Source organism: Pelodiscus sinensis, chromosome 8 (genome assembly GCF_049634645.1).
Source record: "Pelodiscus sinensis isolate JC-2024 chromosome 8, ASM4963464v1, whole genome shotgun sequence".
NCBI classification, from domain to species: domain Eukaryota; kingdom Metazoa; phylum Chordata; order Testudines; family Trionychidae; genus Pelodiscus; species Pelodiscus sinensis.
The window spans coordinates 5058397-5083951 of record NC_134718.1 but is presented as its reverse complement, the minus strand read 5'-3'; the positions used below and the strand labels follow the sequence as shown (position 1 = coordinate 5083951).

The window sequence follows — 25555 nt, the reverse complement described above, 5'->3', positions numbered from 1 at the left end:
CATGCCACATGACCGTAAAAACAGACCTTGCCACCGTATTGAGAGCCAAAGCTTTGCTCTGTGTGAGCACAGGGGTCCACGCCCACGGGACAGCTCGCAGCATGGGGCTTTCAGGGCTGATTCTGAGGGGTGCTGAGCACCCCTGGGTCCCATGGGCGTCAGGGAGAGCTGTGGGAACTCAGCGCCTTTCACCATCGGGCCCGCCCGGTCCTGCAGGAACATGGCCTCATGAGGGAAGACAGCGAAAACAACCAGGAGTGGTTAGTGATGATGGGTCACAGAGGGGAAAGTCATTTCAGTGGCCTGGAGGTATCTACTCTCTGAGGTAGCGCTCTTCCTGACACCAGGACTTTCTTCCAGCCTTAGGAGTGGCCGTGGATTGTGTGCTGTGATCACCAACGTGCAATGGGGAAACTGAGGCTCAGAGAGGGTCAGTGACAACCCAGGAAACCCACAGCAGAGGGGCCCTAAGTGAAGGGGGGGGGTGTCGCTGCCATGGCACAGTGAGTGCACTGCAGAGACTGGGCTGCCGTCGTGCCTGGGAGCAACACAAGAGAACCTCCCCTGCATTTTCCGGAGGAGGCACTATTCCTCGGTTCCCACCCTACACTGCTGTGTAGCCGCTGTTCCACAGTGGCAGTGCCTCACCCCAGAGCAGACTGCATGGCCGGGATGGGCCGGCGATCCCTGCCATTAAGCTGTTTTTAGCTGAACAACGCGGCGGGCAAGTCTTTATTGCCAACGATTATTATAATTATAGCAGCCTCTGTTTCACGTGTTATCAGGGTAGCCATGTAAGTGGGACATTTCCCTTGGGTTAACCTACTCGTGTGGGTGCTTTTTAATCAGGACTGCTTAGGAAAATTTTTTTTTTTTTTTAAATCTTAGCATGGGGAAAATAGCAGCTCCTGGCAGAGGGAAACATCCTGCTGCCCGAGTTGGTCCATGGCTAGCCAAGGTGCTTAGACAACATTCTCTTTAAAGCCACGGGACAAATTTATATCCATTCCCCCTTCTGCACCTGTTCGTAGGCCTGGTGCTACCTGATTTGGATTGATTTTGGTGGAATTCCACCAGGGTAAAATTGGTAACTCCAGTCCATCCATCCTATTATGTCCAAGAGAAAAAGTCCTGCCCCCCCCATCCCGCAACAATATAAATCCAGTTATAAACACTGTCATGTTTCCACCATAAAAATGACAATCCACCCCCATTATCTCTATTTGCTAGGTACTTCAGCAGCAAGCACCTAACTACTGATGTTTATTGACACTACGAAGACATCTGAAATGCTAATTCAACAAAGCGCTTCAACACGTACCCAACTTTCCACGCTGATGTCAGTGGGACCGTTCACGCCTGGAACATGCCGGCATCCCTTGCTGAATCCTGGCCCACATGACGGAGTGAGCTAACCTGATACAGGATGGGTAAGAATCGTTGGAGCAACCGGTGCGGAACTAGAAGGGAGGAGCCCAGGTGGCGAGAGGGCGGAGTTTGGCGAAGGTCCAGGAAGTCAGTCTGTGTGCACATGGCTGGAATGTTAGCTGCGGGTGCAGCTAGCTCCTCCGTAAGTAGATCTCTTAATAAAGATCCAGGCTAGTTTTTAAAACGTGGTGTCTGTGTTATTACCCAGGAAACAACAGCCATAATCTAAGTAGCACCAGCATACCAATAACGTTGGAATTGCAAAGAGCATCGAGAGATTTGGGGCTAATGAGTCTGAACTGGGCACAGACCCTTTGCTGATGTAAATCAAGGGACTTCCATTGAAACCAGCTGGCCCTGGGACAGTAAGATGAATCAGTGACCCAAGCAAGAGTCTGGTCTCATTTAGTCCAGTGTCGCACCAGTACACTGTGATTCACACTGGTGGAAAAGAGGGCAAAATATGGCCCAGTACAAGCAGAAATAGGCACTACGGCTGTGTCTACACTGGCAAGTTATTCCGGAAAATCAGCCGCTTTTCCGGAAAAACTTGCCAGCTGTCTATACTGGCCGCTTGAAATTCCGGAAAAGCACTGACGATCTCATGTAAAATCATCAGTGCTTTTCCGGAAAAACTATGCTGCTCCCGTTCGGGCAAAAGTCTTTTTCCGGAAAACAGTTCCGGAAAAGGGCCAGTGTAGGCAGCACAGTAGTGTTTTCCACAAAAAGTCCCCGATCGCGAAAATGACGATCGGGGCTTTTTTGCGGAAAAGCGCGTCTAAATTGGCCACAGACGCTTTTCTGCAAAAAGTGTTTTTCCGGAAAAGCGTCCTGCCAATCTAGACGCACTTTTCCGAAAATGCTTTTAATGGAAAACTTTTCCGTTAAAAGCATTTCCGGAAAATCATGCCAGTGTAGACGTAGCCTATCTGTTTTTAATTAAAAGACACAGACGGTTACTGCTATTCAACAGTACAGGTTGAACCTCTTTAATTCGGTATCCTTGGCACCTGACTGGTTCCAAACCAGAGAATTTGCCGGACCACATGAAGTCAATATCGTCTAGCAGCATTGCCAACACGTCCACTGCTTGCTGGGCTGTTAGAAGACATGGAGGGGTAAATTAGAGCTAAATCACAGCCCAGCACATTGAGAGCCAGGACTGGGGGGCTGTAAACAAACTTTATGGGACTGCGGGAACCCTGGCCCTACTCATGAAAAGTGGACATCCGGCTCACTCAAATCATGCCGGATGTTTTCAGACCAGAGAGTTCTGGACTAGAGAGGTTCAACCTGTACTTTTAAAATATTCTTTGTGTGGATCTCGATAGTGCATGTAAAGCCAGCTCTGCCTTTCCCAGTTAGGTAAAGAAGGTCTCATAGTTAACAGTACAGGAATAATAACACTGGAAATAGGTCCAGGCAGCAGTACGGGAACGCATCCTTTGGGGACCAAAGGGTTCATTACCTGCCACGAAGCAGGCGACCTAACTCCACCGAAGTTAATTACAAAATCAAACGGCGCCCCGAGAAGTGCACCGGGGCTAATTGTGTCACTGCACAGCCTCATTAATGTCACCTTGTACTGTCATTGTCATCCTCGTGTCTAGGCAGAATTCGAGATCGTCCCCTCTGTGGGCCAGAGACTGTGGTTTTTAGTTGGAGGTGCAGGCAGGGCCGACAGGCACCGATCAGCAGATAAGGGAGAGGCCAGTTGGTTCAAGTAGCTAACGCACTAGCTTAGGGCCCCTCTGCTGTGGGTTTCCTGGGTTGTCACGGACCCTCTCTGAGCCTCAGTTTCCCCATTGCACATTGGTGATCACAGCACACAATCCATGGCCACTCCTAAGGCTGGAAGAAAGTATTGGGGTCAGAGAGTAGATACCTCCAGGCCTCTAAAATGACTTTCCTCTCTGACCCATCATCACTGACCACTCCTGGTTGTTTTCACTGTCTTCCCTCATGAGGCCCATGTTCCTGGGGGACCGGGCAGCTTGCAGGGATGCATGAGGGGGTGACAGGAAGTGTCTGCAGCCCACGTTTTACGCGGGGCCCTAGACTTGGCTCCCACAGACACCCTCACTCTTAAAAATGCCGTAGCTCAGTGGCTGATGGTTAGAGCGCAGTGCAAGAGAGGGAAGACCCAGGAGCTAGGGCCCCGCTCCAATGTCATTGTACGTGACTTATCCACAGTGGAACGGCTTCCGCCGGCGCGACGGGGGATGGCCCACCTCCGCCCAGGGCAAGCTGGGAGCGGCCTCCTCCATCTCAGCCCGCCACAAGATGGTCGCAACCAAGACGCTCTCCCCGGAGAGGGTAGCTTTGTTCCCTGCGCCTGCGTCACTAGACTTTGGGGGGGGTGCCGGCTGCACCGTAGCAGCGCTGCGATTGGACGCGGAGGGAGCGCACGGCCCTCATGGTCTCACGGGCCACACACAGAAGCCCGGTGAGCTGCATGAGGCCCGCAGGCCACAGGTTACCCTCCTCCAGCCCACATGGTATCTCCCATAGCCCATTGGCCAGGGCTCTCACCTGAGAGTGGTCCCACCCTATATATATTCCATAGCCCTGTCCTCAGCCCTTTCTCCCCCTCATGCCGAGAACCAGGGGGTCTCCCGCATCCCAGGCTAGCCCCCCCGCCGCAGGGCTACCCGTCTCCTCTGGCCACACGGTATGTCTGAGGTTGTCTCCAGTGCTCGGGCCGGGAAGCGGGCTCTGAGCACACCCGCTGGATCTGGCCCTATGGGCCAGTGAGGAGGAATTGCTCAGGGCTGAGGAAACCGGCTGCTCAGAAACATGGCGCTCAGGGGGGTTAGGCAACGTCAAGGTTCGGCAGCGCCGGCGTGGGGGTTGGGTGGCTCCCTGGGGGGCCGGATTCAGGTTAACAGAGTGGCCATTAGGCACCTAAGTCCTATGGTGCAGTGAGCCCCGGGTGTGTCCGATGCCCGTCTCCATCCACTCAAACAATCCTAGTCAGATCTCCAGTCGGAGCAATTCCACGTGCTCCACTGACCCAGCAGCCAAAGGAGCCAGGTCAGCCCAGTGGGCGTCTAAGTGTGTCTTGGCCTTTTGCTGGCCTGTTTCCGTGGCTCCCCATTCAACTTGCCGACGTCTGGGCCTCCCTTCCTTAGGCATCAGATGCTTCCCACGCATTGTAGTGTATCAACCCCACACTGGGCCTGCAGGGGTTCACCTGGCTGAGGAGGCCCCGCCCCACAGCTCCACTGGGCATGCTCCAGCGGGAGGCCGGCTATAAAGGCCTGCTCACTCAGGGCTGACAGCCACAGGGGGAGGGAGTGTCGCTGGAGCTCCAAGGGTGGAAGAACCCACGGACCAAGCCACGGCAGCCAGGCCGAGAGGGACTGCAGGGAGAGCCCCGGCGCGAAGAGACCATGAAGACTGCCTACAGGTTATGGGTAGGAAGTAGCCCAGGGCGGGAAATTGTTCCCCAGGAGCTCGGTGTGTTGCAGTGGAATTCCCTGCTGAGCTAGCAGTGGACCGCACCACTTCTGACAGGATCCCGGATGGGGACCCAGTGGAGGGGGAAGGCTGGGTCCCCCTATCCTTCCTCACCTACTTACCTCACGTAAGGAGCTTTGTCTATTGTAGTGATTCTGTGGCTGCTAGGCCATACTACCCAGATCGCAGGGGGAATTGTATTGACTCTGTGGCCACTAGGCCATACTACCCGGACTGCAGGGGGAATTGTATTGACTCTGTGGCCACTAGGCCGTGCTACCCGGATCGCAGGGGGAATTGTATTGACTATGTGGCCACTAGGCCGTACTACCCGGACTGTAGAGGGAATTGTATTGACTCTGTGGCCACTAGGCCGTGCTACCCAGACTGCAGAGGGAATTGTATTGACTCTGTGGCTGCTAGGCCATACTACCCGGATCACAGGGCAGAATTGTGTTGACTCTGTGGCCACTAGGCCATGCTACCCAGACCGCAGGGGGAATTGTATTGACTATGTGGCTGCTAGGCCATGCTATCCGGATCACAGGGGGAATTGTATTGACTCTGTGGCCACTAGGCTGTGCTACCCTGACCACAGGGGAATTGTATCAACTTGTTTGCTGCTAGGCCATATTATACCAACCCCAGGGGGAAGTGCATAGACTCTATAGCTGGTAGGCCGTACTACCCTAAACCCAGGTGGGGAAGTTCATAGACTCTGTAGATGCTAGGCTGTACTACCCTGACTCTAGGGGGAGGTGCATAGACTCTTCGGCCAGTAGGCCTCGTTGCCCTGTACTGGACTCTGGCTGTTAGGCCATACAACCCTGTGAGAGAGTTTGAGGGGACGCAGAGGGCCCATCGCCCCCCTCACAGGGGAAAGGGCAAAACGCCCCTCGACAGGCCAGCTGGGGGGCAGGTTAAGCATTGCAACGCTGTACAAAGAACAGAAGCCAGTCATGCGGGTTCTCAGTGCCGTAGCTGGCCATGCATCCCAGAATGTTATTCACGGGGTCCCTGGTGCCGCCTCAGTCAAACAGGGCAAACTGCAGAGGAGACAAACACAGAAAACCAGACAGTTTGACCTAGTGTGCTTGTGCCTCAGTTTCCCCACATGTAAAATGGAGATCATAACTGCCCACGTTGAAAACCAAGCTAATATCTATGGATGAAAATGGGTCCATGCAGAGTGAATATTATTATTCTCTACTATCATTTTTAGCTTGAAGGTTTATTTATAAGTAGTGGTAGCAATAGTGGTGATATTTCTTTGGCTGCCAAAACGAACGTTCCTCACCTTTCTATTCTTAGTGTGAAATGGGGATTTGTCACAAGGCTGTTTTGAGGTAACCAGGCCCGTGTGAATTTCCATTCCCTATTAGCAAGAATAGACTATTGAGAGCTGCACAACCATAGCTGGCCCAGCTGATGGCAGATTCATAGCAACCCCGTGGATTCATTTGTTTCCAAGTCTAAAAAGCTAATAAGAACCCCACGTAATCTCCTGGATACAGCAGAGTCTCTTACAGGATCTTAAATCGACATCTTACACGTAACTAATCCTAAATGTAACCAAATGCGCCTCTGGTTTTTTGCAACGATTATCATGACTTATGTTTGTCATAAGTAAATGAATGTTTACTTAAGATAGCAATAATCAAAAAGCAAATTCCGTCTTATTGTATTAAAGGGAATGCTGATTAACTACAATGCACAAACCCATGCCGTTTGCTTAAAATCCAGGGACACGAATGCATTCAGATCCCCTCCTTTACCCAGAAGCATTTATCAGTGTCCCAATTTCTTTGTGATCCCGTGTTCAATGAAAGCAAATGTTTGCCGTTGCAAAGACACAAACATACAGTCCAAGCTGGAAAGGGGCTGCTGCGCTCTTCCTGTCACATCATTATGGTCTAAGGAACACGGCATTGATTGGATTCAAGCTTTTTCGCTAAATGGAGGACTTGGTTCCCTCCTATTTATTGCTGGGAGACGGCCAAACGGAAACAAAACCGAAACAAGCCGGTTTTTAAGTCTAAAATATCTTAATTCCGTGTTATTCGGTCACATTGTGGCTAGATCTGTAATCATAACAGTACCCTGTTTCCTGTTCTGGCTCCACTTGTGAGTTACACAGTTGAGAAGGTGAATTGTGGCCTGCCGGGGGCCCGATCCTGGAATCACCAAGGGCCCAATCCTGAGTCAGTGGACCTACTCTCAGTGCATGGAGTTAGGCACATGCACGATCCAGACCTTACTTCTGGACATGGTGCTTATCACTTACTTCTGGACATGGTGCTTATAGTGGCAAAATATCTGCCTCCAGATTCTGCTCATGTTGGGTTGCTTCCAAAGACGATACTCACAGGTGAGCTGTACTGTGACTGCTTCTTTATCTGGCTAACAAGCAGTCACTCACCCAGAAATGGAAGACAATTACATTCATGCAAAGCTCTCCATATAGGCACATGCATAGAGGAGACCGCCATCTCCTAGATGAATGGGTTCCAAGGCCAAAGGGCTGCTGAGGTCATCTGGTCTGACCTCCTGTGTAAACAAAGGATAGAGAATAAGACAGAGAATGTCTGCTTGCCTCTGTATAAAACCATGGGGTGCCCACATAGAATCCTAGAACGCTGGTGCTGGAAGGGCCCTCGAGAGGTCATCAAGGTCCTCATGGCAGGACCAAGCACCATCTAGATCAGGGGTTCCCAATCTGGGGTACGAGAAGCTTGTCAAGGAGGTATGGGGAATATTTGGTAAATAGCTAGATTCTCCTAATTGAAATATTCCCAAAGGAGTAGTGTTCGTGAAAAAAGTTGTGGATTCTAGAGTCTAGAATTTGTTTCCTTTCCTATTGAATAGGGGGTACGGGAAGGTTTACTAAAAGCCAAGACGGTACGGGGACCGAAAAAGGTCGGGAACCCCTGCTCTAGATCATCCCTGACAGGTGTCTGTGTAACTTGCTCTTGAATATCTCCAGAGATGGAGATTCCACAGTCTCCCTGGGCAATTTATTCCAGTGTTTCACCACCCTGACAGGTAGGAAGTTTTTCCCAATGTCCCACCTAAACCTCCCTTGCTGCAGTTTAAGCCCATTGCTTCTTGTCCTACCCTTAAAGGCCAAGAAGAACAATTCCCCCCCTCCTCCCTGTGATACCCTTTTAAATACCTGAAAACCGCTCTCATATCCCCCCTCAATCTTCTCTTTTCCAAACTAAACAAGCCCAATTCCTTCAGCCTTGCCTCACAGCTCATGTTTTCTAGACCTTTTATCATTTATGTTGCTCTTTTCTGGACCCTCTCCAATTTCTCCACTTCTGTCTTGAAATGTGAGGTCCAGAATTGAACACAGTACTCCACATGAGGCCTATTCAGCACAGAGCGGAGCGGAAGAATGACTCCTCGGGTCTTGCTCACAACACTCCTGTTAATGCAGTCCAGAATCATGGTTGCTTTTTTTGCAACAGTGTCGCACTGTTGATGCATATTTAGCTTGTGATCCATTACGACCCCCTAGATCCCTTTCTGCAGGACTCCTTCCTAGACAGTCACTTCCCATTCTGTGTGTGTGAAACTGATTGTTCTTTCCTAAGTAGAGCATTTTGCATTTGTCCTTATTAAACTTCATCCTATTTACCTCAAACCATTGCTCTAGTTTGTCCAGTTCATTTTGAATTATGACCCTGTCCTCCAAAGCAGTTGCAACATCTCGAATACTGTGTGCATATGTGGTTGCCTCATCTCAAAAAAGATATCTTTGCATTGGAAAAAGTTCAGAAAAGAGCAACACAAGTGTTGAGGGGTTTGGAATGGCTGCCATGTGAAAAGAGGTTAAAAAATCAGATTTTTCAGCTTAGAAAAAAGGAGAATAAGGGGGGAGACAGATGTGGAGAAAGTGAATAAGGAAAAATTATTTATTTGGTCCCATAACACAAGAACTAGGGGCCACCAAATGAAATTAATAGGTAGCAGGTTTAAAACAAAAACGAAAGCAAGGTTTTTTTACACACAACACAATGTCAACCTGTGGAACTCCTCGCCAGAGGATATTGTGAAGGCCACAGGGTTCAAAAAGAGCTAGCTAAATTCATGGAGGATAGGTCCATCAATGGCTATGAGCCAGGATAGGTAGGGATGGTGTTCCTGACCTGTTTGCCAGAAGCTGGAAATGGGCGACAGGGGAGGGATCATGTGATGATTTCCTGTTCGGTTCACTCCCTCTGGGGCACCTGACATTGTTCACTGTAGGCAGACAGGACCCTGGGCTAGGTGGACCTTGGGTCTGACCCAATGAGGCTGTTTTTATGTTCTTATGCAGGCCAGAGAACAATGATCCCTAACAGAGAGCTTTCCAGAAAACATCCCGTCTTGATTTTAAATTGACCAGTGATGGAGAATCCACCCCGGTAAATTGTTCCAATGGTGGATTACTCACTGTTAAAAATATAGGTCTGAGATCATGTTAGTCCTTTCTCTACTAGACTGAAGCGCCCGTTAGTCAGTTCTTTTCTCCAGACAGTAACCAAGTCACCCTTGAACTTTGCCGGTAAGACCATGGCCCATCGGGAGTGAGGATCACTGAAAAAGAGGGAAGATTTGCCAGTTGCAGCCCCAATTAACTGGAAGACTCCAGAAGATGAATGTACGTTGTCGGGGGGGGGGGGGGAGGGAGGGATTGGCGTTGTGCTTTGTAGGACCTGTGTGCCCTTCGGGGCATGTCTGGTGCATGTGTCACATGGGGTTTGTGTGACGGGAACATTGTGGAATTTTTACTTATTATGCGGAATGCTGGATTTGGGTTTTTTAAAAATCATTGTAACAGCTGAGCCGTCAGCCCAACCTGTGGACTTTGGTACAGGCCGAGAGCAAAATGGAATTGAGCATCCACATCCCTGAGGCAGCTCTGAGCATCTTTGCCGTGTCACCGTAATAAACAGACACGAGCACTTTCAAGCCTCTCTCGCTAGATCTGTGCCGGGGTGGCTGTTGTGATGGAGTCAGGGGGCTGCAATAGAGGGGGAGAAAGGCAGCCCTAGGAGGGGCGGAAAAAGCCGACTCCCTTGTTAACAAGTGGGCCAGTTAGGAGCAGCTGGCAAGGAGTTATCTCAGGCAAATTAGAGATGGGCTAAGACAGGGCTCCCTTCGCTCAATTAGGGAGAGCTGACTCCACTTCAGGCCTGTTGGAGATTTTTTAAAAGCCTCCTGTTAGGGGGAGGGGGACAGAGGGAAAGAGAGAAGCAAGCAATCTAATTAACTAATTTAACTAACTCACTCACTCATAATTACAGAGCGAGAAACGACAGATTGACATTCCCCCTGCCCCCAGGCTAATGTGCTTCTTGGGGGAAGGCTAACTGCCCCGACAAGACGCACCCAAGTGGAGGAGGACAGAGTCTGGCAAGGTAAGAGGGCCCTGGCCACACTATGCCAACAGCAATGCAACGACTGACACTGCAGGTGAAATGTTGCTCTTTTTGCAGTGCCAAGGCAATGTATAGAACCCTAGAGCTGGAAGAGACCTCAGGGGTCATCAAGTCCAGCCCCCTGCTCTAGGCAGGACCAATCCCAACTCAATCAACCCAGCCAGGGCCTTGTCAAGCCGGGACTAAAAAACCTCTAGGGATGGAGATTCCACCCCCTCCCTAGGGAACCCAGCCCAGTGCTTCACCACCCTCCTAGTGAAATAGATTCCCTAATATCCAACCTAGACCTCCCCCACTGTAACTTGAGCCCATTGCTCCTCGTTCTGCCACCCGTCACTACTGCGAACAGCCTCTCTGCAGCCTCTTTGGAACCTCCCTTCAGGAAGTTGAAGGCTGCTCTCAAATCCCCCCTCGCTCTTCTCTTCTGCAGACTGAACAAGCCCAGATCCTTCAGTCTCTCCCCGTAGGTCATGCACTCCAACCCCCTCATCATTTTGGTCGCCCTCCGCTGGACCCTCTCCAATGCGTCCACATCCTTTCTATAGTGGGAGACCCAGAACTGGACACAATACTCCAGATGTGGCCTCACTAGAGCTGAATAAAGGGGAATAATCACTTCTCCGGATCTGCTTTCAATGCTCCTCCTAATGCAACCTAATATGCCATTAGCCCTCTTGGCTACAAGGGCACCCTGCTGACTCCTATCCAGCTTCTCATTCACTGTAACCCCCAGGGCCTTTTCTGCAGAACTGCTACTTAGCCAGTCAGTCCCCAGCCTGTACCAATGCTTGGGATTCTTCTGTCCCAAGAGTAGGACTCTGCATTTGTCCTTGTTGAACCTCATCAGATTTCTTTTGGCCCAATCCTCTAATCTGTCCAGGTCACTCTGGACCCTATCCCTGTCCTCCAGCGTATCTACCTCTCCCCCTAGCTTAGTGTCATTTGCAAACTTGCCGAGGGTGCAATCCATCCCCTCATCCATGTCTTTAATAAAGATTTTGAACAAAACCGGTCCAAGAACAGATCCTTGGGGCACCCTGCTAGAAACAGACCACCTGCTGGGCCCAATAGACTAGCCAGCTTTCTATCTATCTTACTGTCCATTTAGCCAATCCAATCCCTTAATTTGCGGGCAAGAATATTGTGGGAGACCGTATCAAAAGCTTTGCTAAAGTCAAGGTATATCACATCCACTGACTTTCCCATATCCACAGAGCCCGTTACCTCGTCATAGAAGCTAATCAGATTGGTCAGGCACGACTTGTCCTTCGGGAATCCATGCTGACTATTCCTGATCACTTTCCCACTGATTTCCCGGAGTTGCTCTGGTTTTGCTCCATGTAACCCGAAACCTGAGCTTGACACAGCATTTGAGTGGCAGACTCTAATTCCACTCGGCTGGAGTCTTCTGGTTAAATACCCCGGGGATTTCTTGCAAGGAAAAAGAGCTATTTCTGTCTTTGCTAAAAGACACCAATTTGTTTTAAAAACAAGAGATTTCTCACAAAGCCATCCATTTTAAGACCAGAAGGGGCCATCAGAATCCTCGACTACAAAGCCATGAATTTCAACCAGTCCCCTCTTTACAAGGTCGGCTGATTTGGACGCCAAAGTCCAGAATTCAAACGTCCCAGTACATTAATTTTCTTTCTAACTACCTGCAAGCATGTAGTTAACCTCCCCGGCACATGAATTAAAGGCAATTGCTGTGAAAAAAAATCATAAACACAAAGTAATTACGCTGTCATTACAGCTACAGACTTAGAAAGTGTAACCATCGCAAACGATTGTGAATGATTGCCGGCCCCATTAACCCAGCTGTATTTGGCAGGAAGGCTTCCTATCACCATGTTCTGGGCAGGGGAGTTAATTAGACTTGAACTAAAGCTAGTGTATTCCGAGGAAACAGAGATGTTTACCTGAGATTCTAGCTGCAAGAGACGATGCTGCCTTTCGATATTATTCAACTTTAAAGTTATGTGTTCCATTTGCTTTCTCGTAACAAAGGATGTGTGTCCACTGCCTGATATTTAATCCTGAACCTAGTAGAAACAGGCTACATAAGAACATGAGACTGGCCACACACGGTCAGACCAAAGATCTATCTAGCTCAGTATAAAATGGCAAACCTTCCCTGATAATCATATGCAAAAGATGTTCATTCATATTATTATTATTATTATTATTGCTGCTCTTCTGCTTAGGTGACTGATGTAACGAAGTGGGGCTCGTGGGGATTTTATTTCCCTTGCTATGCTGCCAGTGAGTTCTACTGTCCTGTAGTCACCCCATGTCTGTGCCTCAGTTTCCCTGGGCACTGGAGCAATGTCTAGATAGTGATGGGAATTTTGGGTGTGATAGTCTCTCGCATGTACACATTGGCTCATGCCCTTCGTAACTCAAGTCCAGGTGGGAGTGTGACCAGATGACTCCTTTTGCTTGGGAAGCAGGACAAAGATAAGAGGAGGAAAATGGTTGGACGACTGGGACCAGAAACAGGTAGGGCTCCACATTTGCATATGTCCTAGGTGTTACTTCTTGTTACTAAGACAATTATCCGGCGGTGTAATCGCCACGGAACCACACATTTCCTACACTGTGGCTAATAATATAAATCATTCAGCTGGACAACTTTTGTAAACAGTCAGATTGGCCTGTTGCGTTTTATCGATTTCAGTCCAGCAGCAAACGCTGAGGTTTAGTTCCACACCAGGCAACGAACTACCTGAGAATCACTGCTCTGAATGTGCAGTGCACGTTTGCTGGCTCTTAGGAGCACAATACAACGGCCATGGTTCACAGACCTAGCGAGTATTGTCCAGCAGAAAAACATATTATACCCATGTGCCTTATCCTCTTGGTGATTTAGACGGTTCAAAGTGCCACCGTTAGGAAACAAACTATGGCAGAGAAGGGGAGGGAGTCGTAACACCAACACGGATGTTGGTTTACAAAGAGCTAGGAGCTTGATTTTTCAAAGGTGCCAAGGAAAACGCCCATGGGAGCTGCAGATGCTTGAGCCTTCTGAAAATCAGGCCACTGCCACCTGGAAAGCTCTGGGAAGGGACATTCCTGCAGACCACATGAGAAGGCAAGTTAGAGCAGTCGTGTGGCTAGAAGAGTCCTCTTCGATTGTCTGGTCTCTCTCTCGCTGTTGGGTCTCCCGTATAGGTCTTCTTGATATAGACCAAATCGCAACGAGTTTACCGTGCTGAGAGGCAGTGACTGTGCTTTGGGCAATTTTTGGTTCTCCAGATATTTCCCATGAAGGTTAGACAAGACATCTGTTGGGGATGGTGCTTGGTCCTGCCGGGAGGGCAGGGGACTGGAATTGATGACCTCTCGAGGTCCCTTCCCATGCTAGTGTTCTGAGATTCTGTGTTGAGAGACTAGCCCCTCTGTCTGGACAAGCTCAGAACTTGATTCAATACATTCACCTTATCAGAAAGCAGCCTCATTCTCAAAGGATGTAGCCCTCACTCTTACTAGGACTGGCTGCCCCAGGACTGTGCCAGCTAACTTCGGAGCTTTTCACCTGTCGGTCACCAGTTGGGATCCAGACTGGGATTAAGGCATTCCCGTTGAATGGACATCTGGTGGCCCCACAGGAGACGAGGTTGGTGGGCCTCTGCTCCAGCTCTCCGTCACAAACTCACCACCTGGCAGATGGAACAGAGAGCCCACGGCCTGCGTGGTCCTTGCTTGATGCTGTGATGTAAGGGTGAGCCTGGCTCCAGTAGTGGCAGGGCCCCGGGCCATCCTCCACTTTGGACCCTTTTCTCCGCCCCTCCTCACACACACACACCTGAAAGCACCTAAGTTTTAGTCGGGGTATTTATATGGTACAAGTCTTGGACAGGCCCGGGACCGTGACTTTTTGTTTATCATGTATGACCTCTCCATGGTTTCTGCGGAAAACACCTTTACTAAACAGTAATCTGGCTGTAATGAATCGCTCCAAATACTCTGCACATCAGTGGCACACACAGGTCCCCTGACTGACCTCAGGGCTCTCACAGCAGTTGTTAGTCACCAAGGAGCCTTATCCCCCATATTACAGAGGGACAAACTGAGGCACACAGAAAGGACGTGATTGGCCAACGTTATTACTTTATTGGTTATTTCTGAGGGCCCCACAGCATGCCATGCACTGCTCAGATACAAGCAACAATAAGCTCAGAAGGGCTTCGCATTTACATTCATTGTGGCCCAACAAGCGGAGCCGGAAAAAGACAAAAGCGGGACAAAAGGACAGGATGGCTGAAGGTGGCGATAGTAAGAGTAAGGCAGGTATGCATGATGATGCATCCATGACCGCCTCATTCTCCCAGTGATAATGCTGGGGGTAATTATCCCAAAGAAGCACTCCAACGCACAGCAAACGTAACAAAGCCCAATACTCCATTACCCCGCACGTCGTTAGTTATTTACACCTGTGCAGAGGCAATTAAAACAGGACTATAATGACACCCCAAGTCAGAGGCTGCTCTGAGCTAATGGACTTGGACACAGATGCTTTGTGCTTCATCTAGCCACTCCAATGGGACAAACCCACAGGGTGTTAGCATGGCTTGTGCTCCCCCACCGATCTGTTAGCCTTTTACAGATGCTTTGCACTCACAAGTGCAAATGACTGTCCCAAGTGCAGGGCAAAGCAGAAGCAGACAATGCGGCTAACTCCACCCTTCACAAATGCATCTAGGACTTGATGATGTCGCCCAATGCAAATAGCTGCATCAATGCATCACCGTTACAGACATATATGTTTTCTGTCAAATAGACTTTGCTTAGCATTAACTTCTGGGAGCTTTTCATGCTACACACAAGCCTCACGCACAATGCACACAGCTCGGAAGCAAAACTTCCATGGCCAATTGTGCTGTTGCCTTTCACAGACAAGATCACCTATGTACAACTCCGGGTGCATCTAGACAGCACCTTTTGTCAGAATAAGCAACTTGCGCCACACATAGCTTATTCCGAGTCTAAGTCGAAAGAGCTTATTTTGAAATGTGGCACTTTTGCGCTGTCTACACAGTGCCAGATTTTGGAATAACGCGCTATTTCGACAAATCCCTTAATGTTACAGGACAAATCCCTTAATGTTACACTATTTTGGGCAATAGCAGGCACGTTTGAAGATGCGGCATTGCTATTTCAGGATACTTCCGGTATTCCAAAAGAGCAATGCAGTTTACATGTACCCGCACAGAGCAGATCACTTTCTGTGCTGATGTGTGATCAGAGCTTGGCAGGCGGTTGTTAATTAAACAGTCGCATTCTAACAAGTGCAGGGAATAAATAAGTAGAATTACTCAGGGCTCATTGGGGGAAACTGGCCTCCGGGAAGAAGCCCAATGCATGCACTACTCACATCCCACTTGAGCCCTTGAATCAAACACAGTTTATACAACATCCTGGTAAGTCAAGGAGGCTGGTCAGCAGGAATATATTTTGTGCTTCTCAGCAAAGATTGATAGGACCATTCTGGTTTCCGTGACTGTATCAAAGGTTGGTGTAGGAAGGTGGCTTAGAGCCTGCTCGGTCTGTAAGGGTAGAAAGTCGTCTAGTGGACTCAAACTCTAGCCCAGAAGGGACATCTTCACACAAAACAAGAGAAACAATTTGCCTCGTTGGCATGGCCTCCTGCAGATTTCCAGATGGACAGGAAAAGATACAAAATGAAATCATGTCCAGACCAGCTGACCGCAGAATTCTGAATGGAATCAAAAGGCCAGCTGCCGCCAGACAGTTCGGGCACAGTCAAGAACTTGGCAGCCAGTTCCGTAAGGTGAGGAGCATCCTCAACGTCCTTGGATATCAGTGATGCTAAACATATGTAAATTGCCTCCATTGAACACAGTCAGGCTGCTCCCATTCAGACCACCTGAGATCTAGCCAATGGGCATTAACGGCTCTTGCTACTGTGTAGCACAAGATAGTTTGGCTCTCACCTTCACAAAGTCTGGCCCAGAGAAGAGCTCTGTGTGGCTCCAGAACTTGTCTCACTCACCAACCCGAGTCGGTCCCACAAAAGATGACCTCACCCACCTTGTCTCTCTAAACTCCTGGGACCGCCGTGGCTACAGTGACACTGCAGCCACAAGATCTGCTCAATATGCTGTGGTCTGATGGAGAATATGCCTTTTGTTAAATTCTGTCCTGACCTACTGCTTTGTCTAAGGAGGTAGCCAATGTTCCCTCTAATTTTTTTCCATCCAGGTGCAGAATAAATGCTGCTATGTGCACTGAGGTGGATGTGCACCACTAGTAGAAAAACATGCTGCCAGCAGAGGGTGCTCTGCTAATCAGCTGGGCGGTATTTGAAACTCTCCTGGGTAGCCACACAAATGCACAGTTTACAGGGAACACCGGAGGTATCTACTTAGCTATTGTATTTTTAGGGCCCCGCTCTCTATAGTATCTATGCATTGAATACCTTCCACCATGTGCAAGTCCATTGACTTGGATGAGATTGCACAGGGTGTCAAGTCGTGACAAAATGTGACCTTCTGACCTAGGGCATACTATTGGCTTCCACCCTGACAATGTCCACGTCTTGGTTTCCCAGCAGTTGCTGCAGAGCAATGGCTTGATAACGAGAGGCGCTCCGACTCCAGCCACTTGATGTACTGCTGTTTCCCAAAGAAGGAGTACAACGTTCCTTATGGTGTGCCGGTGGGCTGCCCAGACTAACGGTACAAATATCACTGATGAGAGAGAGTACAACGTTACATCCATCACACAGTTGGCAACACCCTTGATGTAAACGGGGCTTGAATTGAATGTGCCACTCAACCCCCTTCATGCCTTTTCATTGCTCTTTCCCAGATATTTCACAATGTTCCAGCCAGGTCCTTCCTCTTCTTGGGGAAACCCAGCACCCTGGTGTGGTTCCCAACCAGGTGTTTCACTCTTCTGGAAGCGTCACAGCACATGACAGCTGGCGTTTCTACGTCAGACCCATTCTCCCCTAGTCACTTGCTCCTCCCACATGACAGAGCCTGGGTGCAGAGTGAGATGCTAAGCACAGAACAGGTGTGACAATGGCTACGCGTCACCTCGTTCCCCCAGCTGAGATAGGCCAAAGTCTCCTATGATCCAAACATCTTACAGTGCCCAAGTCCGCGACTGGACCTTTAGTAGCATGGAGGTGTTAGGTTTACAGCCAGAAGAATGACAACCAAGTCAACCGGACCAAGCACCCAAGGAAATCTGCGATTGTTTTTACATCACCTTCAAAAAGAAGTCACCTGCGTAGTTTAAGTGACGGGTAACAGAGGCAATGAATGGTGTAGTACCTCCCACTGCTGGCTGTCCTAATGGATGGTGATTGTTCTCAATGCATCTTGTTATCGGGCAGTGGCTCTGGTTTGCATTGGTTCAGTGTGCTGCGTGGTGTAGTTTTCTGGCTACTATCTGTGTAATACTGCTGGCAAGGAGTTGGCCAAAAGAGGGTTCACTAGAAGCCCTGGGAGGAGCAGAGATTTCCCTGAAGTTGAAGCTTGTGAGGGGTTTGAAGTGACAGGGCCGTGGTGACATGTCCCCATGTTGACTGACCCTCCCCACCAAGTAAGTCATTAAGGATGTTACAGATCTGCTGGATGGGAACTCCTGAGAACCTCATCAGGAGTGGTTCCTCGCCATGGGTGAGAGGAGGGGCAGTAACGTACACGTTAGACATACCCATGCACCGAGAGGAATGTAAGGAGAGTGGGCCTGTGGTTGGAAGGAACCTTTTAGATCACTGAGTCCAGTCCCCTACTAATGCAGGCAACCACCTCATATTCTTCCTCTCGTCGACATAGCGGTCAGCCTACAGCATGGCCACGTGCTACTAATACCGACAGAGAAGAATTTCCACCAACACGGGTGTTTGAGTTGGACATCGCAGGTTTTACCCTCAAGGATAAGGGTGTGCAGCTTAGCCGATGACCCTGCTATCTGTGTGCAACCACGGATAGCTACAGCTTCGTTAGGGACAAAGCAACTCCTTGGCCACATGCCCTGTCTCCATGAAGTCTGTTTCTAATGCTGCCCCTCATCAATACAGGATCGCCGTTTATCTTCCTCACTTATCTGTATGGAGTCCCTTGCCTTGCACTCAGTGACGTTTCTCCCCAAAACTGGACAGCAGCTGGGTAGAGTGCACATGTTGGAGTCAGACGATGGTGCCCTTTGCTTTTAGCACCCAAGTGTCATAGCCTTCCTGGAGGCTTTCCAATAGAGACGTCAGAAGATGTTTCCCTAGTGTAACTAGGTGGAATTCCTAGATGGAATTATGTCGACAGCTCAGCCTCATGGAGCCTTTGGAAACTTCCGTCTGCATGGTCGACAAGGGTAAATGCTCGTATTCTTCCAGCGATGAGTTGTGCTGGCAACTCAGCATCAGTGACTTCACTTCTTTTTTGAAGTTACTGTTCAGGAACCCGTAGATAACCGGGTTGACACAGGCAGAAGCCATGGCCACCAGGTGGCACAAGGAGAAGATCAGGCTGTGGTAGCAAGGGGAAATTGCCTTGTAATCCCAGTCCTCGATGCTGTTGAAAACGTGCAGAGGTAACCAGCAAACAGCAAAGGCCACCACCATGGACGCTAACAGCACATTTATCCTCCTCAGCTGAACCGCCCGCCCGCTGTAGTCACGCTTCTCACACATGTCCTTTCTCTTCTGCAGGCGCAAATAGATACGCAGGTAGCAAGCCAGGATAAAGAAGAGAGGGATGCAGTATTGCAGCAGCAGCAAGGCAGTGGTGTAGATGAGGCGGTGCTGGTCAGACGGCCACACGTCCATGCAGATGGGCTTGTCGGCAGACGCCTCCGTGATGTAGGAGAAGTGCTTGTACAAGTCGTACGTCAGGACGGAGGTGGTCAGGAAGGGCAGAGAGATGAGGCTAGCGACTGTCCAGATGACTACAATCCCTAGATATGCTTGGGGGATGCTTGGCCTCCAGCCGGTTGGGTTTATGATGAGTTGATGTCTTTCCAGAGCAATGAGGACCAAGGAGAGAATGGACACGCTCACCGAAGTGCACTGGATGAAGGAAGTCATTTTGCACAGGACCTCCCCAAAGATCCAGTAGTCCATCAGGGTGTAGACAATGGTGAACGGCAGGCAAACGATGCTCATGAACAAGTCAGAGACGATCAAGTTGGTAATGAGGACGCTGGTGACGTTGGCCTTCTCCTTCTGCCGCACGATGACGCTAATCAGGCAAATGTTTCCCAAGATGCCGAAGATTGTTTCTAAGCTATACGAGGTGACCAGAAAGACCGTGAGATCAGTTGTGTTTGGGCAATGGCCTGGGATCTGTGTGGGAAAGCCTCGTTCTGCACTCCAGTTCTTGTTAAATGGAAAGGGAAGGACCATGTTAAAATCTTTGGTCTTGTTCATGCTGGAATCAGAGGGAAACTAGGAGGATCCGGCTCTTTAGGACTCTACTGTAAGTTCTTCTGAGCAGTTACGTAGACTCTGGAAAAGCCTGCAAAGGAAAGGGACAGGTTAATTTAGCTCGAAAAGATGAACTAAGCAGAATTTTTTTGGGTGCGTTGAACTTTTTTTCCTCCCATGAATACTTTTCCCTGTTCCTTTAGTTCACCGCATTAGATCATAAACTGGCACCATTTGCTGGCCAGTGAAATGAGACCAAATGCACTACTGGAGCAAATGCTTCATTTCCATTGGAGGCAAGAGTGTTGTGTCTGAATAGGCCAGTGGGGAGTTTAAACCAAAATAACTTACTGAAAGTCCGCAGCACGACCAGGTTTCATGGCAAGCAAGCCAATGATCGTTTGGGGGTGAAAACCATGTGAAACTCACTAGCGTTACAAAGTTCTGGTGGCAAACTGGGTGAAATGAGTTGGCTTTGGCCATATTTCACTTCTGGTTTGATTAACGCCCAAGTCTCGGAGGGGTAGTTGTGTTAGTCTGCGTCTGCTAAAGAAGTCTGGTGGCACCTGAAAGACAAACAAATGTATTTGGGCATAAGCGTTTGTGGGTAAACATCACTTTGTCAGATGCACCTGATGAAGTGGTTTTTACCCACTAAAGCTTATGCCCAAATCAATCTGCTCGTCTTTAAGGTGCCACAAGACTCAGTGGCTGTGTCTACACTGGGCCACTTATTCCGGAAAATCAGCCGCTTTTCCGGAATAAGCTGCGAGCTGTCTACACTGGCCCTTGAATTTCTGGAAAAGCAACGATGCTCTACTGTACAAAATCAGCTGCTATTCCGGAAAAATTATTCTGCTCCCGCTCGGGCATAAATCCTTATTCCGGAACACTGTTCCGGAAAAGGGCCAGTGTAGACAGCCCAGTAGTCTTTTCTGGAAAAAAGCCCCGATCGCGAAAATGACGCTCGGGGCTCTTTTCCGGAAAAGCGCGTCTACATTGGCCACGGACGCTTTTCCGGAAAAAGGGCTTTTCCGGAAAAGCAGCCTGCCAATGTAGGTGCTCCTTTTCCGGAAATACTTATAATGAAAAGTATTCTGTTTTAAGCATTTCCGGAAATTCATGCCAGTGTAGACACAGCCATAGACTTTAAGGTCAGAAGGGACCATTATGATCATCTAGTCTGACCCCCTGCACAGTGCAGGCCACTGAATCTCACCCACCCATGCCTGGAATAATCCTCTCACCTATATCTGCCTTGGGCAGAAGGGGCGGAGCTACTCTGTGCTACTCAGAGTGCCTGTGCAGGGCTCCAGCGGAGATTTAAAGAGCCCGGGCTCCGGCTGGTGCTGCCATGCTGCACAGCAGTCTGGAGCTTCAGGCCCTTTTAAATCCCCAGGCCCTGGGGCAATTGTCCACTTTGCCCCTCCCCTTCAGTAGCCCTGAGGCCTGGCGTTATTGTTCTAACCTACGACCCTCGCTGCTATAGTCCAGTGACTAATGGATGAGATCTCAGGGTTGTGAAGGCTGCCTTGTGTCTGGCAGCCATCTCCCAAAAGGGTACGCCTCCGGTGGGGGGGCTCCAGGTTCATCTGGACCTCCTGAAAGAGCCCACGTGAGAAACAGGGACATTAGAGCGAAGGACCAAAACCTGGGACAGCTGGGACAAGAGGCTTCCCCTTGTAAAGCGGGGAGGTCCGGCACCTGTCGCGACAGGTCCGTTTGAACTGGAATTGGGAAGCGTGAGAGCAGCCCGCGTCGACGGACCCTCGTTAGCTTTGTGACTGCAGCACATGCGGACACGTCTGAATTACGAACTCCGATACCAACGCACTGGGATACACGCCTGGGGCTACCCCTCGCCTCTGCAGCTTCACTGCTATTGTTTCTCAAAGCTAGCTTTCAACAAGCAAGGTCCAAACTCGCCCAGGTACGCCTATTCACGCTGCAATTGCAGCTCCTGCTCCGCAGAAGAGGGTGTTCCCAGGGGGCTAAGACGAGGCAAAGCATGCCCTGTCGACCTGTGACAGAGCCTGTGAGCTGCGGCTAATGATCGTTATCATGGAGTGTCTTAACCAGGGCCGGCTCAAGCCATTCCTGCGCCTTGGGCTGCGGACACACGATGCCTGATTGCAGCTCTAAGGGACATCGCATGGCTCCCAGTCCCGGGTGCACGGCGCCCCTTACAGCTGACATCAGGCGCCCCCCATAGGTAGCCCCTGCCCAGCTAGCCCCTGACTTAATCCGGCCCTGATCTCAAAGCTTTGCAATGCATTTTATGGTCCAATATTTTAAACATTTTGCTTTTCTTTGGATGATCTCAAAGCTCTTCCTAGACACCTACTTGCATGACACTCCTTTGCGGTAAGAGGACTTGTTACCCTCAGTCCACAGAGGCAGGAACTCACTGGCAGGGGGAATGAGAAATTATTTGTCTAATATCCAGAGGACATCCGTTTCATTCTGTCCAGGTTTGCATGCCCATCAGCCTGGCATGTGTGACAGAGGCCAGAATAAAACCCATAGCTCTGGGGTTCACCCTTCTGTGCATCTCTTCCACCAGCGATCATAATGGGACAAGTAGTTCTAGGAAAATAAGGGACAAGAGGCAGTCCTGCCTTCTCCCCTGAATAATCTCCAGGCTCTGTCACCTATTCACTAGCATCGCTTCATGAATCACATGTGGAATTGTAACTAAGTGCTTCCTTACTATCTTGAGCCTGCCTGGACCCTTATTTATTATTGTTAATACTCATTTTAATATAGTGCAGGTTGAACCTCTCTAATCCGGCACATTCTAGTCCAGCAAACTCCATAGTCCGGCATGATGTTAGTTAGCCGGATGTCCACTTAGCATAGGGGTGGCCAAATTTCCCGCAGTCCCATAAAGTTTGTTTGCAGCCACCAGTCCTGTTCTGTAGCTCTAATTTACCCCTCCATGTCTTCTCAGAGCCCAGTGAGCAGTGGAAGTGTTGGTGATGCTGCTAGACAATATTGGTCTGGCAAATTCTCCGATTCAGCACCGGTCAGGTCCTGAGGGTGCCGGACTAGAGAGATTCACCTGTAGTGTGTAGGGATCACCCAAGCACAGATCCGCACTGCTCAAGGATTGCTCGAATAGAGCGTGGCAGACGGTCCCTACTTGCCAGGTCTAGCTAGCAGGACAGGCAAAGGCTGGAGGAAAGGGCTGTAACGTAGAACAAGATCTATTGTCATTTTGCCATTCATGTCACCCTCTTGGGACCCGATTCACAGCTCGCTGACTGCAGAGGATCAGACTTCAGATCTGGCTCTAGCAGTGTTTTGCCTCTGGAATGGAGTTGAATCCTAAAAAAAGAGCCCACAAGGGACTGGAGGGAGGTACGGGAGTCCTTTGTTTCTGGGAAGCTAGCCTATGTTTCTGGGAAGCTGCATTCCCGGGGGTCTCTGGATTTCACACTGCACACCCCCGCCAGCTAACGTCGCTCTGTTTCTAACTGAACCACGACTTCACTTAGATGCCTAGAGCAAATGGGCACAGAGAGCTAACCCCCCACTCGCTGGCCACCGTATTGCAAAGCCGTCTAGATGCTCCCGTTTTCCCTCCTTGAGTGTCTCCCACTTTAAACTTTTTTTCATGATGCTGGTGCACAACACCCCTCGCCCAAGGATGTGAGTTCGGATCTCTGGGGGATTTGTTTCCGGATCAGAAATACCTGGCACCAAAAAGAAGATCAGAGCAAGACGCAGAATCATGATTCCAACACAAACTAACAGCCTCCCCCCGGTTCTAAGGTCAGCAGGGACCAGCGATGTTGTCCAGTCTCACCTCCTGCAAAGCTGAAACACACACATTCAGAAAATGCTCACCCGGTCGCATCCACGCTGATTGAGTAGTTCGCTGCTCGTACTCGGTATCTGTGCCGCAGTAGCACAGAGGGACTCGAGAGCAGCAGAGATTTGCTGTCCTCTCTCCGTGGCGCTGTGCGGTTTGGAAGGCGTCTCTCTCTCTCTCTGTGCAAAGAGACTTTTGCTGATGAGTTTTGTTCTCTGCTCCCAGCCCAGATGTGAAGTGCTAGCTCCCTCTGTCGCTTGATTCATGCAAGACAAAAAGCAGCTGTGCGAAAGAGATAGGAAGCTGTGGGTGCATCTACACGGCAGAGTTTTTCGGCAAACCCCCCAAAAACTTCAGTTACGTCCACACTGCAATTGCATTCCTTCGGAAAAACATCGAAAGAACAGAGGGGTTTTTCTGAAACCTCTTTCTACGAGGAAGAAGGCCTTTTCCGAAAGAGCTCTTTCGCAAAAAGGTGTGTGTGGACGGGGAAGTGGGGAGGTTTTCGAAAGAAGACGCCTCCAGGAAAAAGCACAGGTGCCTTGGTGACTACTCCATCCACAGCAATCAGAACGTAAATGCGAGAGAGTGTCCAATCAATGTGGATGCTGTCTTTCGAAAAAGCACGTTGCTTTTTCGATGCACTTAGGCAGCTTCGATCCTCTCTTTCGGGAGAAGTTTTTCCGGAAGATCTCTTCTGGAAAAGCTTCTTCCGAAAGAAGCCTTCAGTCTAGACGTAGCCTCAGTGATGCATGATGTGCCGATGCGAACAGTTGGCAGACAGGCCAACACCCAAGGAATAGAAATAAAGCTAGCGGCCCTGATGCTGTGGTCTGTCTTGAGGCAAGTCTCCCTTGGGAAGCGATGGGGAGTTTGTCTAACGGGCATGATCAGGTGATGAACACTTTCCAACGGCATCTTCCACTGGCTGCCAGAGCTCAGTGCACAGAGCGGGGATCGTCTGGGTAAAGCACCCAGAGGTTCCCGAGGAATTGCAAATTCCAGGGGAAATTTCCTGAAGCGCCGTGGCAGCTCAGAGCACCAATCCCATTGGTTTCTTTCTGTACCACTGCATCCCAGGCCATCAGTCCTCAGGCTGCCAGTGACGCCTCTTCCTCTCCGACTACCCCCTTGGCCACCCTCATGCGGCACATTACAGCACTGCAGCAAATCGGCGTTTCCACAGGTAGACCCCGCGGTTTTGCACAGGGCAGGAACGGATGGGCTGTCAGCCCCCCGTTTGCAGGGAATAAAATCACTTCTGCCAGACCGGGGTGGGCACATACCGGCCTGAGGGCCCGATCTGGCCTGCCAAGGTAGGCCTCCGCGGGTAGGGGCGTCACCGCGGATCCCCGTTCCTGGCCGAGGGGAGAGGCGATGGCCCGTACCTGCGGAGGTGCAGGGAAATACAGCGGCGGCAGGGCACCGGGGGCTAATCCTAGTGCACCACTGCCGTTTTATTGCTCACCCCTGCACTAGATCGTTGCATTACATCACTACATAAGCCAACCCTGAGTATGTGAAGTTCACACCAAGTGCCATGGCTGATTCAGACCCCCTGACGTCTGCCACTTAACTTCACTGGGCTTTGCCTCAGACCCTTGTGTATTACAGGGAGGTGTCCTCCCACCCGCTGAGTCAGGCCACTCCAAACAGACAGCAAGGCCCCAGCTGTAAGTTCAGGCCTAGCAGGTGGTGAGTCCGACTGACAATGTCACTGGGGTAGGAGAGACCTGTGCTTCGCTTTGGCACAGCGGGAGGTGGAGAGAGGTTGCTCTCCTGTCAGCCTGACTCTGGGATGGTTTATTTAACTAGCTTGTTCACGTCTATGCGTATTTATTCAGCCTGTGTCTGACTTTTAATCCGTGCCGCTCCCAGCCACAACTAAAGTGGGGGGTACTCTAGTTCAGTGTTTCTCAAACTTTTTTTGCTCATGGCCCCCTTCTGAGCCTCGTTTACCTCTGTGGCCCCCCTCATAGCCGCTGTTCGTTGGAAAAAAAGGTACATCATTTACCTAATGTTCTGGTTTTTCCATGT

General features: G+C 50.0%; 1 protein-coding gene across 1 annotated transcript; it reads right to left on the bottom strand.

Moving 5' to 3' along the window:
- Window positions 1-11003: 11003 nt before the first annotated feature.
- Window positions 11004-23690, bottom strand: LOC102461391 (neuropeptide Y receptor type 4-2-like). Its single transcript, XM_006118150.4, has 2 exons — window positions 23554-23690; window positions 11004-19795 (listed from the first exon to the last, which is right to left on the bottom strand). Exon 2 carries the CDS (start codon window positions 19705-19707, stop codon window positions 18583-18585), a length of 1125 nt encoding a protein of 374 aa, XP_006118212.2. The 5' UTR covers window positions 19708-19795; window positions 23554-23690; the 3' UTR covers window positions 11004-18582.
- Window positions 23691-25555: the final 1865 nt, after the last annotated feature.

Coding starts and splice junctions, on each gene's coding strand:
- LOC102461391 (XM_006118150.4), bottom strand. CDS start 19,707: ATGAACAAGACCAAAGATTTTAACATGGTCCTTCCCTTTCCATTTAAC.